At 47.0% G+C, this 17396-nt stretch overlaps 1 protein-coding gene across 1 annotated transcript in view; it reads right to left on the bottom strand.

Annotated features, from left to right (window-relative positions):
- Positions 1-10652: 10652 nt before the first annotated feature.
- The window catches only part of TNR (tenascin R), a 71933-nt gene continuing 65189 nt past the window's right edge, over positions 10653-17396 (bottom strand). The window contains exons 18-22 of the mRNA XM_062602203.1: positions 15502-15653; positions 14443-14539; positions 13485-13646; positions 11726-11889; positions 10653-11275 (exon numbers count right to left, since the gene is read on the bottom strand). Of these exons, the coding sequence (XP_062458187.1) occupies positions 11156-11275; positions 11726-11889; positions 13485-13646; positions 14443-14539; positions 15502-15653 (695 nt within the window). The 3' untranslated portion in view covers positions 10653-11155. The remainder of the gene's footprint in view (positions 11276-11725; positions 11890-13484; positions 13647-14442; positions 14540-15501; positions 15654-17396) is intronic.

The following is a 17396-nucleotide window of genomic DNA, read 5'->3' as shown; positions in this document are numbered from 1 at the left end:
AGTCCATGTCTCTGTCTAGCCCGACATTCTCTACCCCATAGGAGATGCTTTGAAAGAATCTAAACACCATTTGATGCTTGACTCTGTGGATGTCTCCTGCCACAAGGAATTCCATGGCTCTTTCATATGTGGTGTGGAAAAAACGTACATTTGAGGGGAAAGTTGAACCTGCCACCTCCTAGTTTTGTTTGGCATCCAGCGTATCTGGGCTCTAAGGGATTGTGCTTTGTTTTTCAGAAACTTTAATGGGTGAGAGGAAGCCGTGACTCAGTTGCTGATGAATCACTACTGCTCCAGATTACATGTCTCTCTGCTTACTGGTGCCCCTCAAGCACAGGATCTGAGTAAGCCCATGCTGGATAAGCTCCTTTCAGATCATGGGATGTTGGTCTGAGCCCAGGCCTAGGACCATATGGAAATCAAATCCCCCCCTCCAGCCCCTATTTTCCATCTATCTTTCCCAAATTCTTTATTTTCATGTGAGATTAAGTCTTTCCATGCCATAAAGGCCCCCTGATAACTTCCATTTTGTCTGAGATTCCCTCAACCCTTAATTTTATTTGGAAAACATTACTAATTTGATACTGAAAACAGAAACACCCTTTTGTTTCCCCTTATTTCATTAGATTCAGCTGATTTATTTACCTGTTTGCCCAATTACACAGCTGGGAGCTTCACTCCTGCCTTCATAACACCTATCTGGTACCTAGGGACTGTATATTGGGGTATTTCTTGGTGTGGTGGGATGGAAGGTGATGCGAAGTGACTGCAAACATTCTCCCACCTTTCTTCCTCAGCTGCTTGCTCTGCTCTCTGGCTGTGATTTCTGTTTGCAGATGCTAGCCTGACTTAAAGTAAGCAATGGAAAACTCTGCTCCCGGAGAAACATTCCTCTCATTTTTCCCCCACGCTTCTGCCTTCTCCCCTCCCTCTCCCCCTCCCACAAAAAAAGCATGCAGTTCAAACACCAAAAATAAAGCATGCCTGGTCGTGGGCTGGATAAAAATAGCAGCCCTTGGTATTTACTGTAGCAGCAGTAATGGGTTTTCTGGCTTCAGAGGAGAATGGAGATGCAGAAGTGGGATGGTGATGCTTTGGTGGTGTGGAGGACAAGCACTGAGCTGGTAGTTTTAGCGGCTGCAGGCTCCATGACAGCTGTTTCATCCCCTCTTCTCCCTCAGTTGGTGCGTACCTGGGCTCTGGGAAGGGGGGAGTCCCAGGGGTGGGTTGGAGTCAGGTGTCCCAGTCCCACCCTTGTCCCACCTTTCAATGTGCTGGTTTGGGGCTGCCTGGGGCTCAGTCCTGCATGGGCAGTGACGGGGAAAAGGCTGCTCTTAGGGGACATGCCCCCACACTGGTGAAGCTTTTGGAGGTGTCTCTTCCTCACCCATCACGTGGGAGGCTTTGGGTGCAGCTGGCTTGCTCAGGTAGGTCTGGGTTTGCTGGAGCATCCCTCCCTGGGGTGTAGGGGAAAGAAAGAGCTGGGGTAGGGAGTGAGGTGGGGTTCTCAGGTGCATCCTCAAGTCCTGCTTGGTGTTTGTGTTGAGCAGAGATAGGTTTTGGGGACCTGTGTGTGTTTGTGGAGAGGAGGGAAGGGTGTGTGTCCCTGCTCAGAGTGCCTTTCGGTGTGTGCTGTTGGGCTTGGGAAGAAAGCAGTAGGGCTTTTTGTTAGTTTAAAGCTGATGATTGTTTTGTGTGTGTGAGCCTTAAGGAACTCCTTCCTGAGGAAATCCTACAGGCATTGCTGGCCATGGGTGAGGGGAGAGGAGACGTTCCAGGAGGTGAGGAAAGTGCCAGCGCCAGGCGAGTCTTGGCAGCATGACACAGTGCCTTCCCTTTTAGGAATGGCTCAAGGATCAGTTATGTGAAGGCCAGGGGATGGAAAACCTGTCAGTGAATGGGGGTGCTCTTTCTCTTGGCACAGAAATGGGGTCACTGATGCAATGTCTTGCTGTTACCTCTCAAGGGCTGGATTTGCGGGATGTGTGAGCCAAAGGCAGTGGAGTGGTGATGCTTGGGCACAGCCCTAGTGCCTCTGAGAGGCCCTGGTGCTCTGAGGACCAGCATGTGTTTTCAGTAGTAGGAAGCAATGGCTCATCCTCATCTCAGAACAATCACTCCCAGGGGTTTTCCATGCTGGCTGGGTGTTGGATCTCATCTGCCAAGGTTGACTTTTAGGTGAAAAAACAGTTGTGCTGGCTGTCCCCTCAGTGCAGTCCTTCCTTTGGCTCAGCCCCAAAATGCTGAGGCCACTCCCTGGTGCCCACCTGAGGCAGGTGGGGAGATCTGATTAATGAACTGTTTAATGATAAGCAGCTGGCAAATTATTATGACTTTTAAAAATGTTTTTCTTACCCCTTTCCCTCCATAAGCCACTTCTATGGGGAAAAGCTGTTCTGAAGATCTCTGGTGAGCTGCTGTGGCTCAGGACCACATGTGGATTTTGGCTGGTAGCACTGGAGCAGTTGGCTAAGGTGCATCCTTGTGCTGGAATGTTTTGTGCTGCCCTTGAGGCTTTGCTCCTGCCTGGCCGTGGGGACTATTTGACCCTTGCTCTTCATGGTTCAAAGTCTTCTTCGTCCTTATCTTGTTTGCTAACAGGTGAAGTGGGAGGATGCAGCTGGGTACTGGGGCTTGGCCAGAACAACTTGGTGGGGGCTTACCCACCCCTTGGGGGGAACTGAGAGCGGAATGCAAATTGTGGTGGGTGAAAGAGGAAAAACACACCAAAGCCTTTCTCCTGGGAGTGTTTTACCTCTTTCTGCCCCCTGCGAGGGAGAGCAGGTTCCTTTGGAGGGCGAAGCACCCTCAGGCAGGGGGGAGAGGCAGCCTTGGGTGGCAGGTGAAGAGCTGGTACAAGATGGTGAACAGACAGATGCTGGCTGCTTTCCACATGATCTGAGCGCAGCAGAGGATGTGGGAGCAGGAGGAGGGCCAGAATCTGTCCTCAGGAGCAGGGGAATGCTGGCTGCCACTGATGCTTCTCCAGCCCTGTCCCCCCTGATGCTCCTCTCCTAGATGCCCATTTCTAGAGCCTTCTCCTGAAATCCTTAGAGGGAGAGTTCCCAACTTCATCCTGCCCTTCTCTCAGTCTTGGGTAGGATATTTCTCATAAACATTTGGAGAGTTACTTCCTTCAAACCCCTTTTTTGTTGAGATGTCACCAAACAGAGGAAACAGCATGGGGACAAGTGGCTGTTGTGGTGAACAGAAACAGCTTGTGCTCCTGCCAGCATCCTGATGTGTTCTGCAGCCATGCTGGGCTCTCATGCTTGCAGAGGAGTAACACCAGGGAGACAGCATCGCTGGGAGCTAGAGGATTAGCCGTGCTGCTGGGAATGAGCATACTTATACATTGCATGGTGCATGCTATAGGAGGGCTACGCACCTCCAACAGCCCTACCAACAGCAGAAAGCAATCCAAAATACCGGGAGGGAGGGAATTGTCACTATAAGAAGGCCTCTAATGACAGCTAGGATCTTCCCTCAAATACAATGTATATAATGTAGCATTTCTTTTTTCTTTTTTTGATGGGGAAAATTGTTGAAATATGTCAGCAGCAGAAAAATCTCTGCATGTTGAGGCTATAGTGAGGGAAGGGGGAATAGCCTGTGGGCTGTTATTCACAGTGCTTCTCAAGCCAGGAAAGGGGATAAATCAATGAAATTTAAAAGCCCTGTGTTTAGATTTGATTAAAGAGATTTTTTTTTTTTTTACACTCTACATAATTAAGCTTTAGAGCTTTTAGCCACAGGAGTTGGAAATACAAAAATGAGTATGAGGGTTTTAAAGAGATGATAAGCACATCCAGGCTTACAAGGGGGAATTAAATGCTAAGGATGTTAAAGGTGGTGCTATAAAAATTACATCCTGCAAGACATGAAGCAGCTGTGAATTCATGGGATGAGGACGCCCCTTCATCAACCTGCTCCAGCCTTGCTCCTGCAGGCATTGCACCTCCTCCTGCAGTGCTGCTTGTCCCTGGGTGGGCATTTCCCTTGTGCTTTTTTGGGCTGAGTTTCCAGGGTATGTTGCTAAGAATGCGTTACTTAAGCTCCAGCTTTGGGACAGGTGCCCAGCACCCTTGCTGAGGACCTTTGTACACCCTCCTGATGTTTGCTGGTGGAACAAAGTTCCTGAGCATCACTCATGCAAGAACGGGACTTTGGTAAGAGGGATGTGATGAAATATCTCCGTACAAAGTGCAGCTTTGGGGGCTAGTGGTGCGATGCTCTGCAGTGGCTGGAAGTGCTTGAAGAGGAGTGTGGCTGCCCATAGTGTGACAGTGCTGCCTGCACAAAGCCTGGGCGCTCCTTAGAGAGGCTGGAAATGTGAAATCTCACCATGTGTGATAGTGCAGGGCCATGCCTAAAGCGTACAGATGGCCCTGAGGTGTGCAAGGGCAGAGAGGGCCAGAGTGATGAGGGTGGTGGGCATCTGTGATGGGTGATAGGGCAGGAGCTCCCCAGAGGTTGATGTGGGGGGCAAAACACCTCCCTGGCCTAAGTCAAAACTTGGAGTGTTTAGGAAAGAGCTTGTGCCAGCCCTCACCTCCTTCTCATCCCATCTGGAGCATGGAGTATAGCCATGGCTCTGATTCTGGGAAGTGAGTTCTGGTCCAGAAGGATGGTGCAACTTCACATACACCTCTCTGCTCTGACACCAACCACTGAGTGGTGTGTGCCCACTTCTCATGTCTGGTTATTGCGATGGGAATGCTGTGTTTCCTCCAGACGGGCTTTTTTTGGTGTGCTCTGCAGGTAATAGAGGTCCTGGGGGCCCCATTTGACCCCAGATGTGCTGAATGGGGTGTACAGTGGAGGGCATTTGCCTTCTCTAAGGACCACAAATGAAACCCACTGTGTTGAGTCAACTGTTTGGAAAAACATGGTGAGAATAGGATAAGCACTGGTGAAGGCAGCCTTTCCTTCCCATTCCAAACCTACCTCCATCCATTGTCTCCTCTGAGCACAGGAGAGAGCCCCTGGGCTTGCCTGAAGAGTCTCCCATGCACTGACTCCCTTCAGACATGAGAAAGTTCATTTAATCCGGATAGTTGAGTCCATCAGGCTTAGCTTTGTGCTGTGTTGGTGGCCATGGCCGAGGTGGGGGATACCCAGAGTCACAACTTCCTTTTTCTTTATTTTTTATCTCTTGAATTGAAGCACAAAGGAGAAGTTGAGGTTGAGAAGCTGCTGCAGAACAAATTTCCCTGTTTTGTCTCTCTCTGAAATTAAATTTAGAAAATATTGAAGCAGTCTGGCAAAAGAGCTTCTTTTGGGCTTTCTCATCCTGCCTGGCTACGTGTCAAACATGAAGACTTAAGACGAGGAGGTCTAAATAAAGTCTGTGTGTGAAACAAGAGGAGACTTTCAAAATCCTCTGAAATTCATACTTGTCTCAGAGATTTTTGATAAATCAATGTTGGGTTGTTTGTTTTTTTTTCCTCATTTTTTTTTCCACTGGGAGCATATTCTGCTGGAAATAGCCTTGAAATTTGGTTTTTGGTGGGTTTTCCAGCTTTCTGGGAACAGATTGCTGTCTGAATCATTAGAACTACTTCAACTGAAGACTTTGGGGTTGTTTCACTTTGCTCCTGAGCATTTACACTGCGGCTTTGCTTTCTCTGGCTGCAAACTGCCGAGCTTCTGGGAGCAGCTAAGTTTATTAACAAAATATGGTTTGCTGGGCTGAGGCCAAAGCACAGCTCCCTGCCTTACAGGGGTTAAAGGACTGGCCACGCTGACCTGACTTTGTGGTCACTTATTGTCATTTTAACAGCATAGCTCCTCCTTGGGAGCCTCTCCTCTGACCTGCTGCCTAAGGCAGCCCTAGGGTCAGATGAGATTGCTCAGGGCTCTCTCCAGCCTGATCTCAAGCACCTCCAATGCTGGGCTGTCTCCAGAGTTTCCACTCTCTGTTTTCTTATCCCATTGCATGTGCTCTGTCTCTCAGCTGCTCTGCTCCTCCCAGTTCGTGTTTCTTGGCGTGTTTTACAATAGAGCAATGTGCTCTCTTCCAGCTGCTGCTGGGCTGTCTCGGTTGTGCAACACCTTGCAACTCGGCTGCAAACTTCACAGCAAAAACCAATCCTCTGTGGCCAGCTGCTTTGGATGCAAAAGTATCTAAGCTCCACCAGGGCAGGGCATGCCCTTGCAGGAGAGTGAGAGCATGCAAATCCCTGCTAATGAGCCCCCCATGCTCCTTCTCCCATGGGACAAATGAGGATTAGGGGCAGGAGGTGCACATCCCCACTTGGTGTGAGGTCAGGGCTGCAATGCTGCTGGGCTTGGATGCACCGGGACCTGTCTCCCACCCCACTTCTAGACAGGCACACAGCTCGCTCCTTCGGTATCTTTTATTAATGTATAGAAAATGCATTAAAAAAAGGAACTATACATAGCCTAAGAGCGGTCAGGACTAAAAATACTAGTTAACAATGGTTAACAAGCGTCAATCCCATTCTCCGAGCTACGTTTTTATTACAAGGTGGGGAGAATTGTTTAATATATTATTTATTTATATTATTAATTTTATTTATGCATTAATTTTCTTTTATCTTCCCCCTCATTTAGTTACATTGGTTTGTGTTTGAGTCCATCAGAACCTGTCAAAGGGATTTTGTTGCCTTTGTTCTTCCTTCTTGTTTATGGGTTTTAATTTTTTTAAAATAATAAATGCAATTCCAGGGTACCACCTGTGCACAGGGGGCTGCTTGTTTGTTAGTTTAGGTCTTTGTGTCACCATCCTCTGAGAAACCACTGACACAAGGAGAGCTGCAGGTGGGTACCAAGGTGGGTCTGGGCATCAGCTTCTCCCCAGGGAAGAGCCTTTCCCTTTCCCTCTCCCTAACCTCAAACCTCCAACCTGGAAGGGGCAAGGAGCTGCCAACACCATCTGAGCACCATCAGGTTTAAGGAAGGGGGAAGGTGACTCTGGAGGGTACTGATGGTCCCCAAGGGGCTTGGGTGGGTTTAGTGGTCATCTGAGGATGCTTGGTTGACAGAAACAGGGATGGTCTTCTCTCTTGGCCCCAGGACAGAGCATGGGTGTAGGGTGTAGGCATGAATTAAAGGGGTTTTGGGGTGAGAGCTCTTTGCTGGCAGTGTCTGGTAAGGTCAAAGCTTGTGGGTACTGCTGGGGGGGGCACAGGGCAAGGGGAACGTGGTCACCCCAGGGTGTGATGGTGGGGACATACCAGGAGGGAGGCTCTGGGTCTGGATGAAGGGCACATGCTGGCATGGAGGTGATGGACCAGGAAGGTATTTTGGCTTCTGCTGTATTTTGACAAGCCATTCTAAGCCTGTCCACAGCAGGGGCCACTGCACTGTAGGGACCACGGCCCAAACCCTCACATGCTGCACCACTGCGGATGAAGGTACAGTGAGCTCTGCCTTCGGCACCCCAACACTTTACCTGGTGTAAGCAACATTTTGGGAAAGAGTTAAGAGGTTGGGACAAGAGTGTGTTTACACAGATACTACACTTTGAGACGCCGATGGTAAAGTAATGCAAAGATAAGGAGTAGAAACAAAGGCTTTTCCACAGCCTTTGTGGGGGTACTCTTCCAGCATCATCCTGCCAAAACCCAGATACCTTTGGGGAGGGCTTGGCCTTTCTCCTGTCCCAAATGATTCTTGTATAAATTCTTTCTTAAGGATGATTTTACTAAAAGCAGCTTTTCTTTTCAGGATGTTTTGGTTTTTTTCTTTGGTTATGTTTTAGTGCAGTGGAAGGTGAGCTTGGAGGTCTGGCAGGAATGAAACAGAGTGAAATCAAAATTGGGCAAGAGATGAGAAAGCCCCTTGGTGTTTCCTTCCAGGATTTTGAGGTTAGAAGTAAGAGACATCTTTGAAAGGTTGAGAGGATCCTAGGCACACGTAGTGGGTGAATGACCTTACATGCTTTTCCTGCCTGATGTGATGAGAGATGGCATTTTGCAGTGGATAGTGTGATTTGGGTGATGGTTTCAGGTTCCCTTTCAGGCTCTGGGGCAAGCCTGGGCCATATGAGCTGGATGGCAGAGAAGCCACCAGAACCCAGTGATGGTTCAGGTGCTGGAGCCAAAGTCTCTTGAGATAAGCACCACACAGGACCCTGGCTTAGTTTCTGGGAATTTCAGGCCTGTTGCCAAGACTTCATTCTCAATGCTGTGCTGATGGAGGACAGGGCCAAACTTGGTCTGTTGGAGAATGAATTCAGAAAAAGGGCTTGCCCAACCAGTGATGGAGGGTGAAGAGAGACTGTACTTAATCATTACCTGGCCATTCTGTAGCATCAACATTAAGCATAAATTTGCTTGAAACCTCTGCCAGGAGCTTTGTTAGAAAAAAATAAATCATCACGCAGTGATGAAAAATAAATTGCTGGAAAATTGTATCTTGTTTCTGGACAGTGTACGTGAGGGACAATGGCCCAAATGACTGGGTTGTTGTAGCTGATTTTGTGCCTTGGCTTGGGTTACATTGTCAGCAGGAGAAAGCCATAACATGGAGAAGACTTTCCTTTAAAAGATTTTAGCAACTGTGTTTCATCAGTGTAATGGAAAGGCAGCACTCTGGTACCATGTGTGAGATCAGAGACCTGCATCGGTATATAATGGCACCAGAAGGTCAGATGTTATCTCCAAGAGCATCCTTCAGACTGAAAAATTAAGTTGTGTCAACTGGGCCCTTTCATTCTGGTTACTGGACTTATAAAAGGATGACAGATATGAGCAAGGAGGAAGAGATACATGTCAGTAAATCTATTTAGAGATGAATCAGCCTTTTTGAGGATCTTCTTTTGAATGTCCTGGAAAAGCTTGGCATGTTTTGATTTTCTATTTGACTCATACTTTTTAAAAGAGGTTTCTTGCCTTCAACTTGATTGCAAATGATGAGCTCCTGTGTTTCCACTGATGTATCTTTCTTTCATCTGGGTAGGTAAGCAAACAGCACCATCCGAGACCAGCGATGAATGCCATCCACTGCCAATGTCTGCTTCTAGTTATAACCACTACACTGTAGTGTAACCACTACACTGTAGTACTTCTGTTAAGACACTTCTTCCCTATAAACTGTTAGCGATGTTGGGAAAAATATTACTCTGCTGGTCTACTGGGTGCTTCATAGGTTTTACTGAGTTCCATTGCTTCTTGTTGGCTTTTGGATATGAAACAGGACAGGCTGCTCAGGAGGCCTGGTATGCTGCCATGTGTGACACTGGCCGTGTCCTGCAAGAGATCCCATTATCTGTAGCCTCTCTGACTGACCTGTTCCTCAACTGGTTGGCTTGTTGCATGATTTGATGCTGATGGAAAGTGAGATGTCTCATTTACATACGAGATGTTGCTGAGCTACAACATTCTTCCTCCTGGTCAGACTGCAGCTTGTAAGCTGACTACTTGAAAGGCTGCACCCTCTATCTAATCATGACCTTGGAGTTAGCTATGATTTTGTGTGCCAGCAGATGGCATAGACAAGGATGCTGCTTTTCCCCCTTAATGCCCTTCTTCAGCTTTGCAGCCATGGTGAGTAACGTCAGAAAATCCAGGAGCATGGCCGTGAAAGAGACACTGGCCTGAATTATAAGCTACTGCAAAGATGCCTTTATGTTGCCATCTGGAAGATGTTTCTTGAGACAAAGCAGCTTCAGTTGGATAAAATCAAAAAGCAGTGTTTAGCATTTGTATTGCTCCCTCCGCTGTGAACCCAGTGATGAGCTGCATTGTTCTTGGATGTGGGGATAGGTTCCTTCTCTGAGACCAGGCCAGTGACAATGCCCAGCATTGTTCAGAGTCCTTGGCAGAGGGGTGACTCCAGCACAGTTGTCGTTTGGGCTATGTGTCGGTGATGTCAATGACAACAGAGTGCAGCCAGAGCTATCTGAAGGGTCCATCTTCTTAAGACAGGAGAAGTTAGGGATGGCAAGAGCGAACTCTTGAAGTGCTCCAGAACGGATAGACCAAGCATTCCTTCCAGAAGGGGAAATAGTTGATTTCCCATTAAAGAGGTGGTGATACCAAGGCACTGAGATTTGTGTCTTTCTTGTGATGGTGGCAAAGAGGGATGGTTTGGGGAGAGGGAAGAGAATAGGCATTTCTTAGCTTGCGTTTGTCTTCTGTAGGCTGCATCATCATCCTTCCCTGTGTGCATGGAGGACCCTGAACAAGAGCACCTGAGCTGTGTCAGCTGCTAGCTTCAGGCTGGGCTGCAGTTGTGATACCTCTTTTGGTTGCTGTTTCTTCTCTGAGTCTCCTTGGTCTGGGACCACTGACCTCAGTGACAGACAGTGTGGTGAAATGTCAAAATAGCAGAGGAAATGGGCCCTAGACTTCAAGACCTAATTTGACTCTTTTCTTCTTCATAAAGCTCAGCATAACCCAGGCAGTTGTCATACACCTGGGGTGGGATGAGTTCAGCTCAGAGTGGATGATGCAGGTTGGTGCTGGTGGAGCAGCTCTTGTTCCCCTAGGCTCCATGTACATGAAGATGGCTTTGGCTATGGTGGGGCCAACACGTGGGATGTGGGCTTTCTAAAGTTTCCCTGCTTACTCAGGTGTTCACCAAACCCTCCTGTGTGATTTGTGAAAACTGGGAACGAGATGAGCCTTGTGTTGGCTTATCCTCGTTTTGTCTCCATGTGTACAGTGCCTGCAAGTAGGGGAGGGATGACCAGGCCTCTGCCTGTTGGAAGAGTTGGTGTCTGCAGGATAGCTTGAAGCCTGGGACCTCCCTGTCAGGAGGGGACAGGGAGGCAGGAAGAGGATGGGTGTCCCTGGCCATGACTGGGGTGCCAAAGGTCCCTGTGGGGAAGGTTTCTGCCATGAGCCCCATGCCGGACATTTCTAACAGGGTTTGCTGGGGATTTCTATGTCTTTTAAAAAAATATCAAAAAATCTGTCTGTCTCTTTCTCTCTCTTTCTTCTTGTGTTAAGGGTCAGAGTACTGGGGTAGGGAGACTGGAAATTTGGTATTTCTCTGGGAAAGATGCAAAGCAATGAGGTCTTTCCTTTCCCACAGCCTTTGCTTGTGCCATGGTTCCCTCCAGCACTCATGAGGAGCAGGTTGCTATCTCAGATGAGTAGTAAATTCCCCCCCTTTTCATACTATAAAATACAAACAAATGACAGAAAAGGTCAGATGGTGGAAGGCAGGAGGGGGTTCAGCTCCCTCAGAGCTGTAGGGATCGTCGCTTCTTCCCAGAGATGTTACGGTGGTTGTAAGGTCGCATCTTCATTTCCACAAAGGGGATAGAGAACTCGTGGCCTTTCCAATGGTACCAGTTAATCCCCTGGTAGGAGGGAGAGAAAGGCATAGGGTAAAGGAAGATCCAAACAAGAAACTAGAGTGGGATAGGAAGGAAACAAAGTTGACCACTACAAAAAAGCCAGAAGGAAGAACTTGCTACAGCAGGAGCAAGCATTGCTGCTGCTATGGCTTGATTGTTTTTTCCCACTGTTCAAAGGCTCCTGATCAAATTCAATGCTTTTTTCTTCTTTTTAATATAATGTAATAAGGTGCCACAATAAATGACCATGGCAGCCAGCGTGAAGCATGAAGCATCAGCCTAAATGACTTGAAGGTGGTCCCCTTTGCTTCAGCTGGTGTGGGGTCACCCCACCAGTGCACCTAACCCTGGTGCACTAACCACACAGCCTCAGCTCTAGCCTAGGCTTCCTGTTGTTCTTGGTCGTACCCCTAGAAGAAATGCTGAGGACTTTCAGCCCAGCTGTGCCCTTACCTGACTGTGCCGGGACTCTCCGTACTTGCCATTGAGGTTGGTGCGGTGGCAGTTCTTGTACCACCAGGCCCCTTTGTAGGACATGGCACAGTTGGTCACAGCAACATCATTGTCCCTGTCCTTGGTGGAGAAGGGGCGACCCTGGTGATAGGTGAGGGAGTCCCCTGTGGAAAGACGTGATGTTGGATATGATGGAGCCCAAATCATCTGGTCTTTTCACAAGGAAATCAGGATATTCTGTTATCTGTGGCAGCCTCCCAATCAACAGCTCAAGCAGTTGGTTGTCTTGAATAATATTAACTGGAATTGCTCACAGTTGTTCATCTGAGGTCCTCTGCTGTCGGTTTAGGATCAGTACAGTCCATAGCAAATCTTAGATGGTGCTTGGGCTTGGAAGATAAAATGCCATATGGGTTTGAATCTGAATTTCAGTGCTTCAGAACTGAATTAAAACCTAGATTTGGGCATCCCCGATTTCCTGAAACCTGTCTCTACTTCAAGATGCTTTCAGTCTCCTTGCCTCCTATTAGCCCGAGGAAATTTTTCTCCTGAAGGAGATCAAGAATTTGTCTCTTGAACCAAGATGCTTGGCATTCTTTTCTCTCTTTGCATAAGGAGAAGAGGCTTTTGGAAGGCATGTGATGTTTTACACCAAACACACCAGCCTCATCTCACCTCCTTACTAGGAATAAGAGAGCTGTTTTGGGGCGAAAGAAGAGCTGAAGTGAAATATGGTCATTGTTACAATTGAGTGATGTAGTTACAGGAGGCATTCTTAATATGCTCCTTGGTGGTCGCTAAGAAAATATGAAGTAGACCCATGCTAGGTGTGTGCAGTCCAGCTGCCAAGAGGTATGCTAGGAAACCTCTCATCAATGAACCATATGGCAAGTCTTGGCTCTCTTTGCTCAATGTTTGTAGAAGCTCCTTGCTTGGACAGTTAGAAGAAGAGCTTGCATAGGGAAGGGGAGGCATTGATGTCTGCAGCACTGTTATTGGCATTTTTGGCAACAGGTTGGGTGACTTTTGCCCTGGGACTTAAGGTCAGAGCAAGTGCTGTGTTGCATGCAACCAAGATCTCTGTCACTTCTCTTCCAGTGACAACTACCAGGTATTGTAGACCAAAATTCCTACATTTTATATGGTATGGGTTTCCTTGTTAAGTACATGAAGTACATGGTGAAGTTTTGTCTGGATCATGGAGGCTTGCACTGGGCATGTGTATCCCAGTTAAAGGGGCTGAAGCTGTACCCCTCTCTCCTACTTGGGGAGGAAACGACTGTACCCTCGCTCCATCAATCACCCATCACCCACTGTTTTCTAGTTGGCAAAGCCTAGCACTGCAGGTGTGACAGTGTCCTTGCAAAACTAGCCAGTGTTCGGCCCCTGCATGAGGAAATGATGCAGAAGATTTCAGATTTTTTCCATTGCTGAGAGAAGGCAATAAATACACCCTCCAGCATGGTATCAATAGCGAGCTGCAGTTATTGCCAAGCAAGATGACACCTCTGACGACTGACCTGTTTAGTTGAACAGCAATGCCTCTGATATTAAATATCTAATCCCCAATGGAAAATTCCGTGTCCTTAGTGTGATTTATCAGCCTGGTTTACGTGATGGACTGCAGGAAGCCAGAAAGGGCTGTTAGTTTGTGTCTTGTTGCTCCAGAAAAATAACATTTGGTGTTGGGATTTTCTTTACAATTTCAGACCCACCAGTTGCAGGATTCACCTGCTATGTGGTAGCAATAAGGTTGTACCTGAAGTGCCATTGTAGTCCCCAATTCGCAGCTTGTACAGGCTCCTGGAGTCCCCAATGGAGAACTTGTCATAGTAGGCATATGCTGCCTCCTGGCCGTCCCTCATGTCTATGCGCAACTCATAGCGCCCTTGGGACGTGATCTTGTGGATGTTGTCCAAACCTGGTGAGACAAGCAGTGAGACACCCAGTAAGACCTGGTTCCTGGATCCATTCCATGAGCAAACAAAACTCTAGGCAAATAAAACAGCTCTGGGAAATGAGAACATGGAAAGGAGCCAAAGATCAACAGCACTTCTGGTTAAGTCTTTGCCGTTCTTGGCAATGGTGGCATCTGAGCTCTCTGTCCCCACTCAAGCTTCACCTCCCCATGGCTATGAGAATTGGGTTCAAGGTCTAGGTTCAGCTTTCTACACGCTGCTGAAGCTGGGGGCATTCAGCTGTGGAGCCCTGGTGTTTCTCATATTGCTGTTAAACTCCCAGATAAGGCAGAGTGTGTTTATGCTGCAGAGCTGGCCTTGGCTCATGCTTGGGCTTTGGGAGAGCACACTCCATTTCAGAGATGTGCTGGGTCTCCCAGTCATGCCTTTCCTACGTTCTCTAGGCAACTGGTTTGCTGGCTAAGGCCAGGTGAGGTCCATGAGCCACGGATGCCACCAACGCAACCTGTAGTCATCTGAAGGAGGATGATGGGTTTTGGTCCATGAAAACTCACAGCATCCCCCCTTCTCTCCTAGAGAAGCAAATTAGGGAGCTGCTGGCCTTAAAAATGCACTGTTAAGTGGTGTGCCTATGAGTGACTTTCTAATGTGAACGAGAGGGAATGAATGGAAGGAAAACTCTAAGGAAGAGCATAGACGAGTGGGATGAAAGGCAGGGAGCCAATATGGGTGAGCAGCATGGTGCACAGGGAGCTCAGGTTTGATGTGTCAATAAAAGACAACTGGTAAAGGTCATACCCAGCCAAAACTCATCTTCCAGGTTTCCAAAACCAACCCGGTAATCTGCCCATTTCCGGAAGAAATCCGTCAGCCCATTCTGCCGCCTCTGGAAGACCTGCAGTGGAGGAAGGCCAGGGGAAGAACAGTGTGAAGGAGAGGAGGGACACCTTCACCAGGCTTTGGACACACAAAATAAAGACAATACTTTGTCCTTCTGTTGCGCCTTTCAGGGGAGAAAATTGCAATGCCAATACAGTTAGTATTCATTGTAGCTATGCAGTTAATTCATGTGCAGATGGAGAAACTGAAGAGATGTTAGATGATATTCAAGGCAAATCAATGTTATAATAGGAAGGAATCAGCCTTCAAGCTTTCTGCTCTATGCAAAGCATGGTGCTTCTGGTTTCATGATTCTGCTTTCAGCTGGCTCTTTCTGTGATATTCAAGGGGATGCACTGATGCAGAGTGATATGGAGGAAAATTTGCTGGCTAAAATAACATCCATGCTAGAAATCAGCATTTGAGGAAGCCCTTTTTTTTTTTTTTTTTTTGTTTTGGCTATACATCTAGTGCAGTTTTGTGTAGTGCATGTAAATAAGCATTTGAGATGAATAAAATCAAAACACCAGAGCACTATTTACTTATGCTGTCAGTCCATCTATGTCAAGACAAGCAGTTTTTGTGCAATTTGAAAGCCAAACAAGCATTTGCTTCTAAAATGCTCTGTGCGGACTCAATCGGGGTGATGCCTGACACCCTTCTACTGCAGGCAGTGTGAATCATTCCCTGTGAAAGCTACCGGCCATTAATTTCATTTCTAGAACAATAAATCAGCTTCACTCTCAGATTGTGCTCTCCAGAAGCACTGCAAACATGTCAAATAAATCAAAGGGCATTTCTCCAAGAGTAACTATTATTACTGGAGCGTGGGCCATTCCTTATGTCGTGGGAAATGAAGCGTGTGATATTAAGCCTGCTGTCATTCCCACGCAGTGTGGTGCTTGGCTGTGCTGGTAGGATGGGGCTTGGTTACTTTGTGATGGGTACAATGTGTAGGACAACTGCAAGGCTACTCACAATCCATCCACCTCCATCAGTGGTCATATCACAGTACACCTGCACTCGCTGGCTGAGCTCCCCATTGATGGAGATGGTGTAGACACCACTCAGTGTGTCTCCGTTCATCAGGTGCTGGGCACAGTCCTGAGGGTTAGCAAAGACACGGCCACCTGCAAGATTGAAAAAAAAAGAAGCAAAATTTAAGTGGAGCAACACCCTTTTGACATGTCTTGGGCCCTGCTGGTTATGATTCATGAAAGATCTAACTCGGCCTCTGCATCCCAAGTTATTCTGCAAGGTGGTGGGACTTCACATCTGCCAACAACATCAGACAATTTAGTGTAAAAAAGGAATGTGTACATATCTGAATTTTTTTCCAATATGTCCTATATTGGGAAGGTGCATGGTAACATCACTACAAATGATGAAGGATGTCAATTCTTGGAGCATCTTTCTGCACTGTGCCTGAAACCCTGGAATTGAAGCTGGCAACTGCTTATTTAGACAGCTGTGAAAATACTGAAATCTGTTTTCCCCTCAGGATTGCCAACTCCAAACAAGATTTATGACTTTACTGATTCCAGGGGAATTTTTCTGATCCATGCTCTTGAAAATTATGGTGGGCTTGAGCTGGGCTAATTATTACTTGCAAACTGAGCAGGAATTAGGCTGTGCAAGATGCTGGAGATGGGCAGCTTGGCATTTGTGGTTATGCTCCAGGTGTCCTCTAGTGAAAAAACATCTCATTTGGGGATCAGAGTTTAAGACAGTCTTAACTGCAAAACCCCAGCAGTATTGGGATGTCAACTCTGTCTTCATTTTTTTCACATTTAATGCAAAAGGGGGAAATACATAATTTTCTTTGCTGTTGGTGTGTATGGATGATGGAGTAAATGAGTGCAGGGCTAGCAATATAGATGTGGCTTTCAAGGCTGTCTTGGTTATACATTGAGGTGTGAATGATGCGCTGTGTGCATCTGTCACAACTGCGTGATACCACGTAGGACTAGGATACAGACCCTTGTCCGTTATTTCCCATCTGAGTGCATTCCCCCTACCTTTACCACCTGAAGACTTTAAGGTCATTGCTTTGTCCAAATGTGGAAGGTCCCTTATTTTTTACCATCTCTGCAGTCTGTAGCACAAGGTCTGGTGAGACAGCGTTTGCATTTTATAGTATCCAGCAATGAAAACTGCTTCAAAGACAACCACTTCAGGCTCCCTTGAGCTCTTGTGGAGATTACTTGTTTCTTAATTTATATTCATATCTTTAAGAGCCAAGGAGACCTTGAAAGAAATTTCAAACCACTATAAATTATAAATACTGTATCTGTTTCTTCCTTTTGTCCCATTTGTATACAATTCCCTGAGAACCTTATGCAAACATGAAACAAAGAGGGCAAGCTATTAATATGTCAGAAGGAATGGAAGAACTCCAGGATGTGTATTGTGAGCAGAAAGAAGCAAAACAATTTAAATTAAGCTTTTTTTTTTAATTATTTTTGTGGTGGGTTGTATTTTTTTGGGGTGGGGGGGGTGTGTTGGTTTGGTTTTGGTTTTTTTGTTTGTCTTCTCAAAGACAGTCCCATATTCCCTGCAAGGTGCCCTGATACACTGCCATAGAAAAGTGAATCCCAGACCCTGATTCTTTGCTGAGGGATGCTGTCAATTGATCTCATTGCCTTGGTGATTGTTCCTGAGTGCTTCTGCCTCATGGATATATGGGGAAGTGGGGAGAAACTGGTCTTGCTGATGCCTATCTTAATCTTCAAAGGAAATTAAACCTGTATTTGGATGCTGCATCAGCTGTCAATGGTATCTCCAACACTGCTTAGGTCAGACATTTCTGTTCAATGGAAACAGTGCTCTCCTTGCCTGATATGAGTGGGTTTCTGCTGCTTTATCCCATCTGA

Source organism: Pezoporus occidentalis, unplaced genomic scaffold (genome assembly GCF_034315485.1).
Source record: "Pezoporus occidentalis ecotype Australia unplaced genomic scaffold, CSIRO_AGI_Poc_V1 ctg76, whole genome shotgun sequence".
Taxonomy (NCBI): domain Eukaryota; kingdom Metazoa; phylum Chordata; class Aves; order Psittaciformes; family Psittacidae; genus Pezoporus; species Pezoporus occidentalis.
Note: the sequence above shows the minus strand (reverse complement) of the source record. Positions and strands in the feature narration are given on the sequence as shown.